An 18,805-nucleotide genomic window follows, 5' to 3' on the forward strand; every position below is an offset into this window, starting at 1 on the left:
AAGAAAATCTGAAGTCTAACACTGCATTCTCTTGATTAAAATATATGAACAAATAGGAATTAATAAATAAACAAAAAAGCGGCTCGGCCGCCAAATGGTTAGCTCGCTGACATCACAGTGCAGAGGTCGCGAGTTCCGGCCTCCCTGTGTGGAGTTTGTATGTTCTCCTTGGGCATGTGTGGGTTTTCTTCGGCTCCCTCCCACATTCCAAAATCATGCATAGCAGGCTGATTGAACACTCCAAATTATTTCTCGGTGTGCATGTGATCCTTAATGGTTGTTTGACTCTGTGTGTCCTGCAACTGATTGGCTGGCAACCGGTTCAGTTGCCAAGACAGCTGGGATAGGCTCCAGAACCCCCAAACCCCCTCCCGCGCGCGACCTTCGTGAGGATAAAGCGGTTGGCTGATGAACGACTGAATACTAAGCAAATAAATAAAATTAGGTGGGTTTGAGCCTTTCTGTTGTTGGTCCCGCTGTCTGGAATGACCTCCCACTGAACATTTGGCAAGCCCCATCGCTACCCATCTTCAAAACTCGTCTCAAATCTCATAGGTATTCTTTGGTCTTTAACATGGCAAGAGTCCGACTTGACCTAAGTTTTACCCTTTGGTGCTTTCTACTGTCTTTGGTCTTATTTTTTTGGGGCATTCATTGTTAAGTATGTGATATTTGCTCCATGTGCAATGCTTTGTTTCCATTGATAGTAGTTTTAAAGTGCTCTATAAATACAATTAAGTTGAGTTGAGAGTTGAGTTGAGTTGAGTTGATAAAGACATTGGAAAGATTTATTTCATTCTTTTACCAAAGATGAAAAATGGATGGATGCAAAAAAAGGAGTGCAGGTTCGTACTCAGCACATTTTTTTTTCTTATTTCTCAGAGTAAAAGGATGTTGACCAGTGTTTAATGTCCATTTCATACATTAATCATCTATGTGCAAAGTGCTCATTTTTCTATGAATAATAACGGGGACGTGTTGACAAATGCCTTCTCTTAAAGGCGATAAAACTGAATCGTCAGTCAAGGAGTCGTGCCATTTAATTTTGTCACGTTTTATTTATTTAGGCAGCCCTAAATATGTCTTCTGTGCCACAACAGCTGACGACTACATTTCTGTCATCATGCATTGCGTGTATAATTAGGTCTTTTTTTTCCACTGTATTTTATTTTCATGCTGGTTCTTATTTGGCCCTCTGTTGTGGTAATCAGCATGTCTTTTATTATTTAGGTGTTGCCTAATTAGACCAATTGTTGCGTGACACACTTAATTTATGTGGCTTCTTGTGGAAAGTAAGGAAGTACAAGTATAAGAAGCAGACCGCTTGGTCTTTTAGTGATATCATTAAGTTTTGTGTGTGTGTTTTTACAAGAATCTGTCAAAATAATAAACATCTGATGACTTTGAAATACACAACAAAACCTGTCACTTCTTTTCTTGGCTTCTTAGGTGCATTTGATCTGTGGCTGTGACTCTGAAGTGACTTGCTAAACTCATTCATACAGCGCCGCCGAAGAACAGCAGTCACACGCAGTTAACCTCAAGATCTGGAAGTGTTTGTGATTCAACGAAGCTTTACAAACTCACCGCCAGTGTCTGCTTTTGTCAAAGATAGGCTATGAAGAGTGATTAGGTTTCACTTAGTGATCTTAAAATTCACAGTAAAGTGAGCTAAAGGTCTCAACACTCATGTCTCCTCACCCTGCAAGCTGCAAGGTAAGTGCATTAAAATTGATCGTAAATAACTGGAAGTTATAAGGTTACTCATTTGCATGGGAACGCTAGTCACTTGTGTATATTATTTTACATTATTTATAGGTTCTGCAGTGCACAGGGGTTATAAAAATGGCATGGTCAAAGAAAGTCTGAAAATAAATTCCAACATGTCACTTTGGTACTAAAATGTTTCGTTTTGTCATTTTGTTTGTTGTGCAACTGTACTTCAGGAATGATAAACCAAACTTTTAGATTAGGCTGATATGATTTTCATGACTTCCTGCTCCCAGATCACATTAAGTGCCAATTTAAAACACTGCGTGGCCAAATAAAGAGCAGCGTTATGTAAACAAATAACCCAATTTATCATTGTTAGACTATAAAAATGAATCAGGGAGGGAGATTGACGAACTTGCATGTCCAATAGCCAATTATTATTGTTGAGGTCATGATCATATTTGGTTTACAGCACTAGTTACCGCAAATTAATGCCATTTTATTCAATCTGAATTTAATTGTGGCATAACAGAAACGGCTTTACAACTATGGCTGATTCGAATTACAATTTTACTGTAACATCCGCGTATGACTTTCACTGTTTTAATTGTTGATGACATTAAGGATGGGAAATATTATGTTAAAAATGATGATGACCAGCAAGTTATTTTGAAATGTGATGAAAACAACATATTTGTGTGTGTGCATGCCTGCGTACATGTTTTGGTGTGTATGTGTGTGTTGTTTTGAAACAGATACCTGCACACAGGATGACTCTGCGGCCATTAAATCCAGTGAACTGCGAAGGCCTTCTGCAAACCGGTTGTTCTGTTCTCCATCTTGACGGTGAAGTGCTCTTATTTGGCCAGAAAGGATGGCCAAAACGTTCCTGTCCAACAGGAGTATTTGGCATGCGCTTAAAACATGGTGAGATTAGGTTGAGAGCCATATCTTTCTCCAGTAACTCCCAATACCTTCCTCCGTTGCGCTGTCCTGCTGTTTGCCGGCTTGATCCACATGATGGACTTCCAGAAAGTTATCTCATTCATGGCGGTCGCACCCCCAACAATGAAATCTCATCCAGTCTCTATGCACTTAGCATGGATAGTCGTGGCTTCAATCGCAAACTGACCCTTTGCTGTCAAGAGGAAGAGCTAGTCGGAGAAGTACCAGGTGCCAGATATGGCCACACAGTCAGTGTGGTACAAAGCAGAGGGAAGACAGCCTTTGTGGTTTTTGGTGGAAGGTCCTACATGCCCGCCAAAGAGAGGACCTCAGAGAACTGGAACCGTGTCATCGACTGTCCTCCTCAAGTGTTCTTGTTTGACAAGCAGTTTGGTTGTTGTTCTGCTTATGCTTTTCCAGAGCTCACTGACGGACAGTCTTTCCATGTGGCCCTCGCGAGAGAGGACCGTGTTTACATCCTTGGGGGTCACTTTTTGAAATATGACGACCGACCACCTCGGCTGTTTTGTCTGCATGTCAAGCTCCTCCAAGGTTGTCCATTATTGTCATGTGAGCTTCTTGACTTTGGTTTATCCATCTCAAGTGCTATCATCACTCGCACAGGCTCTGCTCACAACTATATTATCTTGGGAGGATATCAATCAAAATCTCAGAAAAGAATGGAGTGCAGCACTGTCATTCTGGATGACAAAGGGATTCACATCGAACCTCTTGAACCGCCAAAATGGACCCCTGATATCATTCACAGTCAAACTTGGTATGGCGGTGCTGCAGGGGAACAAAGTGTGTTGCTTGCTGTGCCATGTGAGAGCCGATCATGCCAAAAAAATATGCAGTACTTTTACCTCATAAACTTACAGAAAGTGGAAGACGGCGAAGAAGCCATACAAGCACAGCAGGTTTGCAGCCAAGAGATGAAAGATTATGACAATTGTACTTTTCAGGAAGATTCAGATGAGCTCCATTTTGGTCATGAGCCTAAAGACCGGGATGGGAGTAGTGACGGTGAAAATAATAGCTACAATGAGAAAGATGAGGATGAGTCAGAATCAGGCTACTGGATCAAATGTTGCCACAGTTGTCAGCTGGATCTCAATACGTGGGAGCCGTATTACACCACTGAGCTCCAGCGACCAGCCATGATATTTTGTTCCGCAGCAGAGGCCGGGCACTGGGTCCACGCTCAGTGCATGGAGCTGTCTGAGACACTGCTTCTCAAACTCTCCCGGGTCAACAAAAAATACTTCTGCCAAGACCATGAAGGTCTTCCAAACCAGGAGATGACCCCACATCAAAAGGTCATGCCCCTAACACGTCCCACTTTGAAAGTGAAATACGGGAAACCCCAGACAGCTTTCAAGATGTCCAAAGCCCAAAAAGGCGTTTTCAGAAGACTTTTTGATTAACACGTTTCATTGTCGCTAGGAAGTAACAGCCGAGAAAGATCCGGGTGTTAAATTTGTCTCTGTCACGAAGAGCAGGCGGCACTGACCTTTCTGAAGATGAGAGATGCTTCATGAGTGACTTTAGGTGAAGCGCATGAAGTTTTATAGAGAGATATTACTAATAAAATAAACAGATATTCAACTTATTTTTTTTCTACAAATCTCTGCCATTTTTGTAAATTTACAGATTATCACTTCTACAATATTCCAAGGAAATCAGTGTCATAACTATTTATTGTCCAATTTGGTGACCCCAGAAGGAGCGAGTAAAAATTACACACAAATACAAAAGTAAAATATTAACTGTACGATTTGAGTGTTCAAGCTAAGAAATGTTTGTCACAGGAGTGTTAATGTCTATCAGTCAGTTTTTTTCTTCTACATTTAACGATTATTCCAATCAAAATTATGGAAATTACTTCTAGCTTGTTTTCCTTTGCTGATTTTAATGCCCCTTGTGTTGTGTTGTGTTGTGTTGTTGTGAAGTTAAGTCAACATTGTTGAGATATAGCCTTTGGTTCAAACAGAAAACATAATTTCAAGCATTTCTGTTGACATTCTATGAACAATTTAACTGTGTTTAAAAGTGATACATGAAATGAGGATCTCACACAGTGTTTTTGATTCTAAATTGTAAAACTTTTAGGACCCCTGGTGTTGATGATGGATCGTTGGATGAACACTTTGGCAGGTATACTTGCTTGCTTGTTTTTCCAAGTGTTTGTGACTGTCATCGGGAGGTGAGTGAGGAAACAGTGTAAAGCACAGTGCAAAGGCAGGGGGGGTCAAATTCATTTTTTGTCATGGGCACTTTGGAGTTGCATCTTGTCTTGAAGGGCCATTTTCACAATAAAACCACATATAGTAAATGTTTAATCGTCTAATGCAATGTTACTTGGACACAACAAATTGTCCGCTTTTTAGTTTTCAAATCAGAAGAGATTGTTCAATCATTGTTGGAGTGTAAATAGGGTAACAAATGATTGTAAAATATCAACATTAACTATTACAAATGACAGTTTTACATTTTAGTACATACAGAGGGTTGTGTCAGGAAGGGCATCCGACGTAAAAGCTTGGCCAAAACAAACATGCGGATCAACCCTCTAAAGATGGAGGACACTAATTTGCTGTGGCGACCCCTTGAAAGGAAAAGCCGAAAGGAAAAGAAGAAGAAGTACATATTTGAATCGGAATCACAGAAGTTCCATCCATCCATCCATTTTCCGTAACGCTTATTCCTCATGAGGGTCAAAGTCAGCTTTATTGTCAAATACAGTAAAGTCTCGTTATATCGATATTCAAGGGAGTCCGAAAAAATATCGATATAACCGGGACTATCGATATATCCGACCCTGTTTGCATGTAATTTTCTCTGTGCGTGCATAGAAATAGTATCGATATAACCGGGACTATCGCTATATCCGATATCGATATAACGAGACTTTACTGTATGCTAATATGTATGACATACAGCACAGATGAAATTACTGTCCTCTCGGACCCAGCATGCAAGGCACTTATAATGACTTTAACAAACATAATAAACATGAAAACGGCAATTTTCCGGGAGGTCGCGGGCGGTGCTGTAGCCTATCTCAGCTGTCTTCAGGCACGAGGCGGGGGACACCCTGAATTGGTTGCCAGCCAAGTTGACAGCATAATATGCTTTTGCAGGTTACATAAAATGACGTGGCTGGCCAGGTCTGGCCTCCAGGCCTTTAGTGTGACACCTGTGACGTAATGTATAAAAGTGCTCTACATACGGTTATTTAAGGAAAAGAAAATAAATACAATGCCAACCAAGTACGTATATATTTTAGAGTTCTTGATTTCCATTCTGAATTGTACAAATTCTAATGTTTTTAGGATAAACTGTAATGTTTCTTCACTGGTGCAAGTAGCAAAAATGTAGATTACACTTCAAATGTATTCATTAATATAAAAATGATCAAACAGTTTCTGCATATTATCTAATGCGCTATACAATGAAATCATTTTGACTGCCTGGGAAAGTGTACTGTAGAAGGAAAAAAAAGAATCTGGAATTAAATTTTAACAAATAATTACTAAAGAATGAGTTTGAATGTTTTTGACTTTATTCCAAAAAAAAGAGGAAAAAAACACCTTCAACTGTGAAAATCTTGTGTGCAAACTGACACGTAATTTAGTGGAGAAGAGAAGAGAAGAGAAGAGAAGAGAAGAGAAGAGAAGAGAAGAGAAGAGAAGAGAAGAGAAGAGAAGAGAAGAGAAGAGAAGAGAAAATGAGGAAAGCTAAGATAGAAACGTTTGTGAATCATCCAGCACTGATTTACTTGGAAGTGCAATTTATTTTGGCAAAACACAACTTTGAGACACGCCGTCATAAAATGCATTCTAAAAGATGATGCCTGTTGAGGATGGTGACAGCAACACTGGTGTATTGTTGCACTTATTACAGTAAAATGGAATCATACATCCAATAAAATAAGAAAACAAAATTGCTTGTCACGCCCACAAATGTCAAGGGCAGGAAGAGACAATGTAATCGATCAAAAGAAATAAAGTTGCCAACAAATTCAGTTTACCAACATCCTTCTGTCTGTGTTGCATGTCGGGCCATTTTGATGAAGAAATGTCAAAAGAGGGAAAATGCTGGGTTTTTTTTACAAAGCTAAAAAAAATCCCTGCTCAAAACTGGCAGGGCTAGGTGTTTGGCTGTAAACTGCATGTTCATGATATATGAAAATGGCCAGTATTTGCTTTATTTTATGTGAAGGTGTCAAATAAGTATGATGTATCATCCTAGATGCACAAAATAAGAAAGATAAAATTCGGGTCAAAGTGACCTGGCATATATTCCACCCTCATGGGTGCTAGGATAAAGCAATAAATTAATCTTTTGCCGAGGGCGGTCTTGAAACAAAGAGCATTAAACTCCCTGTGATTGTGTTTCTCTCCATTTGAAATGGCCCAAAATCCACCAATAGGATCAACTTAACACACTTTCCCCACAATGACTTCCACCATTTTCATCTACTTCTTTAAATATTCACTTAATAAAAGTCATAAAGATGACACATCCCTGAAATAAAATAAACGTAGCCATACTTCACACATTGCAGGGCGGGAAATAACTTTTGTGTTGCCAAAGGAGAGTCTGTGGGTTACCGTCTAGAACTACATCATCTACAGTAACAATCCAAACAGCCAAGGTATGCAATTAATACACTCCAAAAGCCTGAAAATTGCCAACATTAATGAACGATAAATGAAGGAATAAATAAGCTTTAAATTTGCCATTGTTTGGTTGATTATGGGTTAGGTTGCATCAAATACCCAAAACAAATAATTAAACTAATTGTCATCATATTATGCAAATACAGTGTTAATTGACAACTTGGAACGTGAAATCAATCAAAGCTTTCGGGTTAATTTCCAAATTACAAATCAATGACCTCCTGTGTTATACTTTTACAGTCCAGGCCGGGTCACTGCTGTTTAACTGGTTGCCTACAGGGTTTTCACTCAGGACTTATGAGCCTGCATAAACCTCTGCAAGTATTTTGACGTGTAGAGCCAGTGATGTTTCAGGACATCCTCCAGCTCAAAGGCTTTTGACTGACGTGCGTTCATCTTCCGGAAACGCCTAAACAGCTTGTTTGCCGACTCGTTCCCCTCACTGGCCCAGGCACCAATAGATCCATCTCGTTCTATTATTTCAGGGACGTGGGCCAAGGTCTTGTGCAGGTAATTGGTTATTTTACCATTGTAACGGTATTTGAAGGTCGTGGAAATTAATTCGGCGAAACTCTGGGAGTTAAAGGAGTAGCTGCAGAGTTGGCCAGGACACTCATTGGCTGGGCAGGTGGAGCGCCACACAGGCTTCATCTGAAGATACAGCCTCATCAGCTCCCTCAGGGCGGCCCTCCTGTCTTCCGAGGGTACCAGCTCACAGACCACCTGCACCGTCTCAAGGGTCATTAGCTTACGAGCATAGTTGCCATTCATCCTCATCACAGGTTTGAGCTTGAGCTTATGCCTCAGTTCTTTATCAAGGGCTGCCCGCCAGCTGCGCCGTTCCTCCTGGCTGGGACTTTTCTTTTGGTACACCTCCCCTATTTCATCCTGGAAAATTTTGTAGAACTCAGTGGCATTTCCAATCTCACAGTGCAACGCATCAAGAGTGGAATGGGTCTCCATGAAGGGCTTGGTAGAGACCCCTTTGACTCTGTCCCGCAGTTCTTCTTCAGACTCAGAAAAGGGATTTGTTCGCCAGATTTCATAACGCGTCAGGTTTTGATCATGACTGCGTGTGATGGAGTGGAGCACCATGTTTTTAGAGGCCTCCACTCGACTGGAGTCACAGAGTGTGCAGACATAAGTAGATCCAGAAGCTTCCAAGCCCTCAAATTCACGGACCATCTTTTCATCATATCCCGACCCTCTAAAGTGGAAGCGGAAAGACCGAGGCAGGCCAGCTATGGCTAGGATGAGCTTGCTCTCCTTTATTGCATTACGCTCTGCGACCATGGGTGCCAAGACAGCTGTGAGTGTCTCGTGGTCCGCTTCGTCCGCAAACATCAGACACAGAGGCTTACAGGACAATTCTGAGTTTGGCTTTGGCTCAGTGAAGATTGTAACCCCGTGCCTATTATCTTCATCAAGCAATGCAGAAATAGACATAATGGTGAAAGAAAAGCGGACAGCTTTCTCAGGAACAGCCGGGCCTCCACCATGCTTTTCACTGACATCTCCCATGCCGTCACAAGATTCTTTGATCAGAACACTGAATCCTAGGGTGCAGGCACTATCTTCAATCGCCCTCTCTCTCATACCCTCCACTATTTCCTCCTCCAGATCCTTTATTGCTGACACCAGAGCCACATCATAACGGAATCGTCTTGTGGTAGTGTCAGGTGGTGAGTCATCCAAAGTCGAAGTCCATCCAGAGAGCCCATTTATGATACTGACATTGCAACATGCAGACACGTTCTTGAGTGCTGGCTGCCATTCAAACCTGTGAAAGCCAGGAAGAAGCTCTTTCTCTGCAGCTCGCAAAGCGTGTAAAGGCTGAAAAATCTGGCGGCCGCTAGTGGCTTTGACAGTGCGGTACACTTTGTGATACTGGCTGCAGCTCAGGAAGGTGTTGACCCGGATAGCCAAACAAACAGCAGGGTGCAACGCAAAGCCTCTGCCTGTCGATAGAGACATATTTAAAAGTTTCAGTCAAACATAGAAAGAGGCAAGATAAAACAGAAAAAAGAAAGGATGGGCATTAACGGCATTAACAAAATAATTCAGGACAAAACTGTGAAAGTCAAAATTCCAAAAGAGCTGGAGAGATTAACTTTTTCTCATTCAAATGTGGTGTCATTCCTACCACAACACAGAAAGACCATAAATGTATCATTGTCCAGAGCACACAACCCCACTACTAACCCATATATTTCCTTATTTCTAAATGACATAATGTGTTCCAGGGTAAAACAATAGTGTCGCTGAAAAGGTTAGATTTATTGGCTACAAATGAAAATTGACACAAAAGCTAGCTTCAATTGCTGAATGGAGAATTTGCTGTTGTCTGTGCCATTTGCAGATACAAAACCTGCTGATACGTCTGTGTTAGCTCTCAGTCGTACAGGAGTGGTCCATCGATGAAAAGGTTTCTTCAGCCGTCATCTGTACTTCTTTGAAGGTGGCTGAAGGTTGATCGTTCATACAATAGCCTGCTTAGGCAACATAGGATTAGTAATACTGATGAGGTGATACCGATCGAAGTGGGGCAATCAGGCCAGTCGTTAGTCAGAACAATAGGAACTATCAGTGCGGCTGCAGGGAGTAGTCCTCTGCTCCCTCCAACCTGAGAGCAGGGACCTATCATCGCAGAGTCCGTGACATGTCTGGACAGTATGGATATATATAGGGCCTAAACTACCAGTAAGACTTTAGCTTGCTGACTAAGTTTCTTGGATAAGAAGCGAAACGTCCGACACCTTTCAAAGAAGTACAGATGACGGCTGAAGAAACCTTTTCATCGAAAAACCTGCTGATGTTCTGATTCCAATGGGCCGTTAGCAAGAGTCATTATCGTAAATCAAAGGGAGAGTAAAAACGAAGGTCTCACAGTCGGGCAGAAAGTAATTGAGGGCCCACAATGGTATTTTAATATATAGAGATGGACAAGCATGAAAAGCACAGAAAATCTCTCAGAAACAGTGAACTTTTCAACTCATTGTTAATTAAGGAATGGGAGCAGCCCTCAGATGATGGCAGAAATTAATGAGCTCTAATTAATTTGTTTTTGTCTGTCTTTCGTGCGAAGGGGATGTACACTGATTGAACAAGTGACTGATTCATAGCCACTTACCTTGCATCGTGACCTCCAGCTCATCTGCCATTCGGTGTTCATTTGCAGATCTCAGTGCCAGAAGATACAGCGTCAGGCACACTGACTTTAGGTCGCCGCCTTCTTCTCTATCCGCAAACATCCTTACCTGTTTCTTTAGAGACCCCAGTCGATGCTTCTGGGCTCGACGCGTGAGGGATAGTAAATGTTGGCGTGGCCTTCCCCCTTTATTGGCAACATGGTAGTTGTCAAGCTGTGATGATTGCTGTTGTGCATCCAGCGCTTCATGGCTCATACAGTGATCTTTAAATGAGTCCAGTCTTACATGCTGACCGCAGCCATCTCTTGGGCAAAGCAAAAGCAGAGAATGCAGTACCAACAAAAATGTTTTTGCTGGAGGAATGAGGTCATCGCTGGAAGAAGGTAAGTTGCAGACCGGACAGTGAAGCCCTATCAAGTTTTTGTATTCCAAAATACAGCTGTGGCAGTAGAGATGGCTGCAGGGGGCTTGAAGTGGGTCAGAAAGAAGATGGTCACACACCATGCAAGTGAAAGAACAGAGGAAATCAACAGGGAAATTCTCAGATATAAGCTTGCTACTCAGGTGTTGTTCCTGACAGTGTGTGACCGTCCTCACCCAGTGGTCCCTTTGGACACTAGGACTTCTCCATGTCTTAAGGACAGCACCATGAAGGTGGCTGCCAAATGGTCTCAGAACCTGACCTTCACCACAGATAATGATATTGCTGTTCTCTAACCGGGTTCTTTTGACTAAGCTGTGGGCTCTGGAAGTGGGTCTTCTCTTGTTTCTGCCAGCCGTGTGGGGTAATTTTGTCTTAGGTGTGCACAGGTGGCAAAGAGCACAATGAGGTTTCCACTCAGGGACTTTTGTCTCTGAAAAATTGCATACTCCCCCTCCGCGTATAGCAGTTATCCAGCAGTAATGGCAGAAAGAAAGCGGATGAACAGACTCTGTATCTGTTCTTACATCTACTTTAAAGACTTTGTGGATTACATCTGGCCATTTTGTGAGTGTGCAACCCAGTTTGCGTAGGGAATTCTTGCTGTCGTTATCCAGAAATGCGTGAACATCATGGATTGGGCCACTGACTTTCCTCAACAGGATTCCACAAAGACGGCACAGACATCTTCAAAAGGAAAAAAAACATGTATTTCTGTTTCTGTCAAAGACAGATCAAATATCAGAATAACAAGAAAGTGTTCATGTTCACTCTTCACCTGAGTTTCTTTATGTGGTTGTCAATTTCTTCGATCATTGTTTCCATGCTTTGGTGAGGTGGTTCAGCAGTTTCCTTGCTTTTTCCAGCAAGATACATATTGGTAACACTGCCTCTAGTTGTATCATGGAGTATATTTGAAGCTGTACTTTGGTTCGGTTTAGAAACCCCTGACATCGCTTCCTTCTCACTCGACACAGGCAACTTCTCAACTGACTTCACCTTAAACAGCTTGAACTTCCACTGAGTGTACTTAGCGTAGAGATGGGGAAGCTCGGTCGGCACGGATGATGTGGGGCCATCTGTCTCCAGGCTTTCCTCTGCCACGATAGGACTTAAGCTTTTGAGAGAAAAAGAGGATGCAATGAGAAGGTATATGAGATGTGAATCTATTCAAAATCTCTGGGTGAGTAATCTTCACAGACTCTACAAAACTATGGGAAGAAAAGTGCCACAGACAGACCAAGTTAAGGATAGAGAAAATTCTGTTGGGTTTCAATTGCTCATCAGTCCCCACTAGGTCTTTTAGGTTAGAGCCCGAACCTATGTATGCGATTCCTATGAAGCACATCTTTACATACCTTAAAATCCACAGAACAAGGTAGTGAATACTGATATCTTGAATGCATGAAACAAACACTGTGTGGTCAATATGAAGCCAAAGATCTTCATTCCTCTCATCTCCATTCTCCCTGCTCGAGGAGCCTATGAAGTTGTATTTCTTTCATACAGAGCACTTCCCAGGAGCCATAAACAGACTTTTTGAACGCAGGGGAGGGCAGGAAATTACAGGCAGTTTAGCTTCAGACATTAAAGCAAGCTGGTCAAAACAATGTTGAATAATCAGTTCATAGTTTAAGTCTTACCGTCTTAAGAAAAAGAAAAAGAAAAAGAAAAAGAAAAAAAAGAAAAAGAAAAAGAAAAAGAAAAAGAAAAAGAAAAAGAAAAAGAAAAAGAAAAGAATATAAGAAAGCCTTTAAGAGTCCAACAATTGGCAAATTTGCAGTTTTATACTAATGTAATGCAACTCTCGCGTCGAACCATCTATCAGCATGCTCCTTAGAAAGCTCCTTCATTTTAGAGGCCTTTATTTAATTCACATGCTGATATCTCTTTTGCGAAAAACAGCTGCGCCTCTATACATGAGAGACAGCTGGGTTCCTACCTTGTTTTTCATTCTCAGCTGGCATCACTCCCTCAGGGCTCCTCTCTGCATAAGGGCACAAGGGAAACCCTGGAGCTATAGGCCTAAACACACTCCTCAATGTGTTTGTTTCTCACAGCTTGAGGCATCTGTTACCAGCAGTCAAAGCTCCATACACGGCAATTGATGCTGTCTTTACTTTGGTGGCTCGTATTTATACTCTTTCCTTGTCAGAATCCCAACAGTCAACCCCCGCCACCTGATGCAAGCAGCTGATTTTTTTAAACAAGGTCAGAGTCATTGTGGTGGTCCACATGTGCATAGTTTGGGCTGCAAACAATGTTTCTACCCCGCCAAACCAATATATATATATATATATATATATATATATATATATATATATATATATATATATATAGATGAAGAATGAATGTCTCTCTGTGTCTTTGTTTTGTCATATTGTCTTTATGCTGTCATATTATTTGTTATTTAGTTTTTTTTTTTGTTATTTTGACTTCAAGACGGCGCCGCGAGAGTGGCTGCCTTTCCAGCAGCTCATGTATTTTGTTTGTCTACTTACATTCCTTTCATCACTTTGCTGCTGTGAAATGTAAATGTCTCCACTGTGAGACTAATAAAGGCATATCCAATCCAATCCAATATATATATATATATATATATATATATATATATATCCTCTGCCAGAGCCGTCTACCAAGGTAGTTTTATGTTTCTGTGGATGCTATGAATGCATGGCCACCACTGGCCACCCTTCACTGAGGTGTTGTTTCACCCTGGCCACCTCACCAAGATAATTTGTGGTTACGCCCCAGCATTTACTTCAATTTGGGAATCACTGATGTTGGCTATCACCTTAGGTCAGGAGGATCAAGTACCACTACAATCAAGTACCCCTAAAATCTATCATCTGAATGGCTGTAAATACGTGTGTGTGCATGTGCGTGTGCGTGTGTCTATGAAAGCATAATAAGTGTAGAATAATGCACGTGTTATCGCCCAATATTGTGCAAGCAAGTGATAGGCAACTTTTTCAGACCAAGCAAGATACCATGATTTCAAAAACCGGACTGTTATTATATTTTATGACCAAGAAAAAAAGCCGATGGGGGTATTTTTGGAACATTTGTTTGCAGAAAAAATACGATAATTTGAGTGGGATTTTCCGATCAATGAGAATTACTTGTTCAAAGTTATTCTTGTTGCCCTGTTGCAAAAATGGGGAGATTGGCTGGTATTTTCTATATGTGCTGCAAATGACCAGGTTTGATGTGGTATGGTATGCAGTGGGTGCTTTATTTCAAATAGGCAGAGCGTAATCTCACACTGATGTTTGTATATTCGAGATCCAGTCTCTACTCAGAGACAAAGTGAAAATTATTTGATGGGTAGTTTATCAGTTTTTTTGTTCTTTTGACTTCAAGATGGTGCCCCAAGAGTGGCTGCCTTTCCAGCAGCTCCTGTATTTATTTTTTCTACTTCTTTCTTTCCTTTCTTCTTCCTTTCATCACTTTGCCGCTGTGAAATGTAAATTTCTCCACTACAAGACGAATCAAGGTGAATCCAATCAAGTTAGCCAAAAACTATATACAGTAAAGTCTCGTTATATCGATATTCAAGGGAGTCCGAAAAAATATCGATATAACCGGGACTATCGATATATCCGATCCTGCGCCGAACTGCATTAAACAAAAGCCGCCAAAAGAGGGCAGCCAAGCGCCATATAAGAAACGGAGCTGGCCATTAGCTCCCTTTTTTTGGGAGATGTTCCCCCAATGTTGCCTCAAAATGGCACATATAATTCTTTAATGATTGTAAACATGTATGTTTTAATCTCCAGAACTACAGTGTATTTGAAACATATTCATAACTGGATGTGTAACAAGAAAGCATATTATCCGAATCTGAAGCCATTGTTTGGATTCACAAGCAATGCAAGACGTCTTGGCGTGAAGTCATTTTTATTTGCATTTGAATAAAAAGTGACATCGGCTGTCCGTTAATACACAGTATGGAATGTTAATAATTTTCAAAATCATCGCGCTTCAGCAGACAAAACAAGAAACATTGTTGCAAAAAACGATTGCATTCATATACAGTACAGTTGGCATGTACATAACACAACGGGTAAACTGCAACGCTTACATCTTACTGTATTATGTATACAATTTAAAAAAGTCATCAATCTTCTTCTGCTTCCCATTTTTACCTTTTAACACAAACACTTCAATCTCGTCTGCTACACACGAGCTAGCGTCTGAAAATGAAAATGGCTCTGCTACACGGGTGCTGGGCACGTAACCAAGTCACCTGACCAAGTCGACCAATGGCGCGACTGATGGCGTGACACGTAACCAAGACACGTGACAAAGTTGACCAATGGCGCGACCGATGGCGTGTCACGTGACAAAGTCGACCAATGGCGCGACCGATGGCGGCTCACGTAACAAGACACGTGACCAAGTTGACCAATGGCGCGATGGATATATCGATATAAACAACAAAAATGGCCGGCGGGGGATGAAAAGGAGCACCGTAATAACCGGATTATCGTAATGACCGGGTATCGTACTAAACGGTACTAATTATACATAAAAAGACTAGAAATGTGCAAGGGAAATGAAAATAGTATCGTAATAAGCGGTACTATCGATATAACCCATATCGATATAACGAGACTTTACTGTATTATAACATGATGTTGCATGAACATGATGCCCATGTTGATATAGAGTAAAAAGGATTTACACAATGTTGGCCATTATATGCACTCTTGTGCTTCATAAAGAAGGCAACTTTGTGGTCAGCAGGAATGAGCCAGATGAGTCAGATGAAACAAACAAGCAATGAATTCCTGAGACCTTTCGTCTCTTTATGCCTGCTAATTGATCAGCTCTTGGACAAAATGATTTCAAGGGATGAAGACTTTGGGAGAAACCCCTGTGGCATAGAATTTAGTGTCGTGAAGATGATGAGCTGATTCTTTTACGACTGTCAAGGCTAAGCTGCAGTGACGCTTTGTTATTTTTAAATAGTTGTATCTGTGACAAAGCAGTGTATGAGGTACTGTATTTTCTTAGTATTCATTAAATTTAGTTTTCATTTCATGTTTTTGTCAGGTTTTCCTTGTATCCTTATTTTTTTGCTCATGTTAGCTCATCTGGGTTCCGTTTGTCTCTGTTCCTTGTTTCTACCAGCCAGCTCCATCCACCGATTCATGTGTTGTCCAGGTCTGCCTCGTTGCCCTGTCAGTTTGTTTGTATTGAATTCCATGGTTTTTTTTTTCAGTCTTTCTCATTTCATTGCTGCTGTTGTTTATTGTACATCCATGCATCGATTTTCAACACCGATTATCATGAAGAGGGTCACGGTGGTTGCTAGAGCACATCCCAACTGACCTCACGCGAAAGTCAAACTCTGCCTTGATCTGGCCTGCAGTCAGTCAATATAGAGACAGATTCACACCCATAATCATACTATCACTGAATGGGAACCGATCCCTCGCTGCTCGCATATAAGTTCGGCGAGTGCAACACTAAACCATCAGAAACTCGTTGTGTGTTGTTCTTTGTCATACTAACCAATCTATGTTAAATTATGTTTCCTGTAGTTTTGAATGCTTTCTCTAAGTATGGTGTGTGTATGAAAGCAGAATAGCACCAGAATAAATGAAAGCATGAATAAAACCTGAGTGAAAATGACAAAAACCCTGGCACTGGAGTGGACACATTTTTGCACATCGTCTGGCCGTGAATGAGTTCATGGGATGTACAAGGAGTCTCAATGAATAGAAAGAAGCCCAAGATACAGAATCTTTCCCAGATTCACTTTTGAATCATTCCTTTAGGGTTTGTCAAGATAAAACATTGAAGAAAAGAGGATGGTATAAGAGAGGAATGACAGTGACAAAGGATATACTAGTGAGCTTGTATGAAAGAGTTGAAAAGGATAGCAGGCTTAGTTCGGAGTGAAAAAAACACTGAAGGGCTTTGGGTTGATTGCAGCCTGCGACAAGAAAAGGGGCGCAGAGATCAAGTCTTCCAAATACAACTCTTAAGCTACAATTCTAAAACGACCTTGTCCCAGTGCAGCTTAAACAAAATGTCAACTGCAGAATGAAACAATGAATTGACAGCATTTCTGCTTCACTATCTTTCACATGGGGAGTAAAATGCCAACATGTTTTGAAGTTAATTATAAAAAATCAAACCAGCATAAATTTCAGTTTTTTTTATATAAAGAGTGCCACCACAATAAATACATTCTAAACATTTTCCAGGATAATCTGCAGATAAAACTGTAAACAAATTTTGTACGCACAAATTATCCAAATGCCTCTTGTGACGGGGTTGTAAATGACTTATCTTGATCACAATAACTTGACATTTGAACAGTGGTGTGTCTACTTTTTATGTCCACATTTGATTGAAATCTCTGCGTCATTTTTTTAAATGTCCCGGAAAAAAAAGATATATTTATCTGAGCATAAAACAATGAACATTAGGGGGATGGCTGCAGGCTATACTCCTGATTTGGCAGCATAGAACTTTCATCAGCAAATAAATCTTTACATCACCAACTGTTCATGTTGTTGCCTTCGTGGTTCTTTCTTTTACCCCTGTTACCCTGTTATTAATTTACTTTATTTTTATTTACTACTTTATTTTTCATCATCGATTGCGACTATTCAAATTTGTTGAAGAGGCTCCACACCAGCCTACTATTACCTTGGTATTAGTGGGTCTATCATTACAGTATGAAGAACAAGGAGACATCCGAGGTGTTGTCTTAGGCCTTGTGTGACTGTGGGTGACTCTGCTGCTTTTGCTGTTTACTCATCACGACAGATGGAGCGTTGAACAGCCTCACAGCTTTCACAAATAACATCCATTCCCTTCACAAGCCGCTGGCCGCCTGAAATGTCAATACTATCCTTGTCAAGTTTTTCTCATATCAATTTTATCGGAGAGCCTTCAGGCCTCATTGATTTGTCCAAAAACCTCAAAGCTGCATGTTTATTTTGGATTTACACTGGTTCCATGTGTCTCTTTTTCGATTTGGTAAACAATATGGAAAGCAAATTAGAGAAAATGTGTTGTGAGGCTTTTTTGGAAATGGAAATTTCTTACTAACACAGCATGACGGGCATCCAGAGTGAATTACTTACAGAAATTAAAGTGAATACTCAGTGGGATTATGTTTATCCTTCCCTAAAGCAAACCCTACAACTACGAAGGCAATCCAGATGGATGATGATCCACTTGTAGACAACTAAGTGAAATTAAAAGTCTAAGCCATGCCAGGCCACTAAAAAAGATTGTGAAATCAGGGCCAGTGTCTTGAATCAAAAGAGCAGAATACTTCTTCTGTGCATTCTATGTTTAGATAAATGGCGATAGTCCTAATTGGACAGTTCTCCTGTTGCTAGGGGACTTGCAGTCGAGTAAAATCCCACAGAAATGCATTTGGCGTGTGTTTAACCAAGTAGTCATCCTCTTTTCCTCACTGTATGATCAATATTTGTCTGTCAGCTGGTCTGTCAGCTGAGGAATAGTCACTTTCAAACAACTTAATATTTCAAATGTTCACATTCCATCTTTGATAGCAACTTGTACGCTTTAGTGTTTGTTGTGTATCTGTACAGTTCTGAAATCAAGAATAGCAAAATAACAGTTCATGTTCAGTCCAGCCTTAATTGGTCGGACCCTCCTCCCATTACGCAATGAGTAAATTGTAGCTGCAAGGAAAGCTGTGTAGAAAGAAAAATACGGTGATATTACGTGTCAAGGAGTAGGTAATGCACATGGTTTTAAGTTCCCCCCAAACAAAAAGATCCGTTCTACAAGGAGATCTTTTCGTTGTTGTTTTTTTAACTAACATCTCATTATAAGAAATACCAGTTGAGCTTTCCCCTTTTTTTCAACGTCTCTGCTCAGAGCTGAGACAAAGCAAC

At 40.8% G+C, this 18,805-nt stretch overlaps 2 protein-coding genes across 3 annotated transcripts; one reads left to right on the plus strand and one right to left on the minus strand.

Moving 5' to 3' along the window:
• The first annotated feature begins 446 nt into the window (after nt 1–446).
• Nucleotides 447–4,085, plus strand: rag2 (recombination activating gene 2). Of its 2 annotated transcripts, XM_088996299.1 has the most exons (4): nt 447–555; nt 1,450–1,716; nt 2,469–2,640; nt 3,079–4,085. In XM_088996299.1, the coding sequence occupies exons 2-4, from the start codon at nt 1,690–1,692 to the stop codon at nt 4,083–4,085; spliced, it is 1,206 nt and encodes a 401-aa protein (XP_088852425.1). In that variant the 5' UTR covers nt 447–555; nt 1,450–1,689. The 2 variants fall into 2 exon arrangements, with proteins under 2 accessions (XP_088852425.1, XP_088852424.1); XM_088996298.1 differs by having other exon boundaries at nt 2,469–4,085.
• Nucleotides 4,086–6,303: 2,218 nt separating this feature from the next.
• Nucleotides 6,304–12,961, minus strand: rag1 (recombination activating 1). Its single transcript, XM_088996300.1, has 4 exons — nt 12,856–12,961; nt 11,692–12,030; nt 10,474–11,600; nt 6,304–9,301 (listed from the first exon to the last, which is right to left on the minus strand). Exons 2-4 carry the CDS (start codon nt 11,865–11,867, stop codon nt 7,632–7,634), a joined length of 2,973 nt encoding a protein of 990 aa, XP_088852426.1. The 5' UTR covers nt 11,868–12,030; nt 12,856–12,961; the 3' UTR covers nt 6,304–7,631.
• Between the last annotated feature and the right edge of the window lie 5,844 nt (nt 12,962–18,805).

The sequence above is a fragment of the Hippocampus bargibanti genome, linkage group LG05 (genome assembly GCF_051943395.1).
Source record: "Hippocampus bargibanti isolate YZ-2025 linkage group LG05, ASM5194339v1, whole genome shotgun sequence".
Classification (NCBI taxonomy): Eukaryota; Metazoa; Chordata; class Actinopteri; order Syngnathiformes; family Syngnathidae; genus Hippocampus; species Hippocampus bargibanti.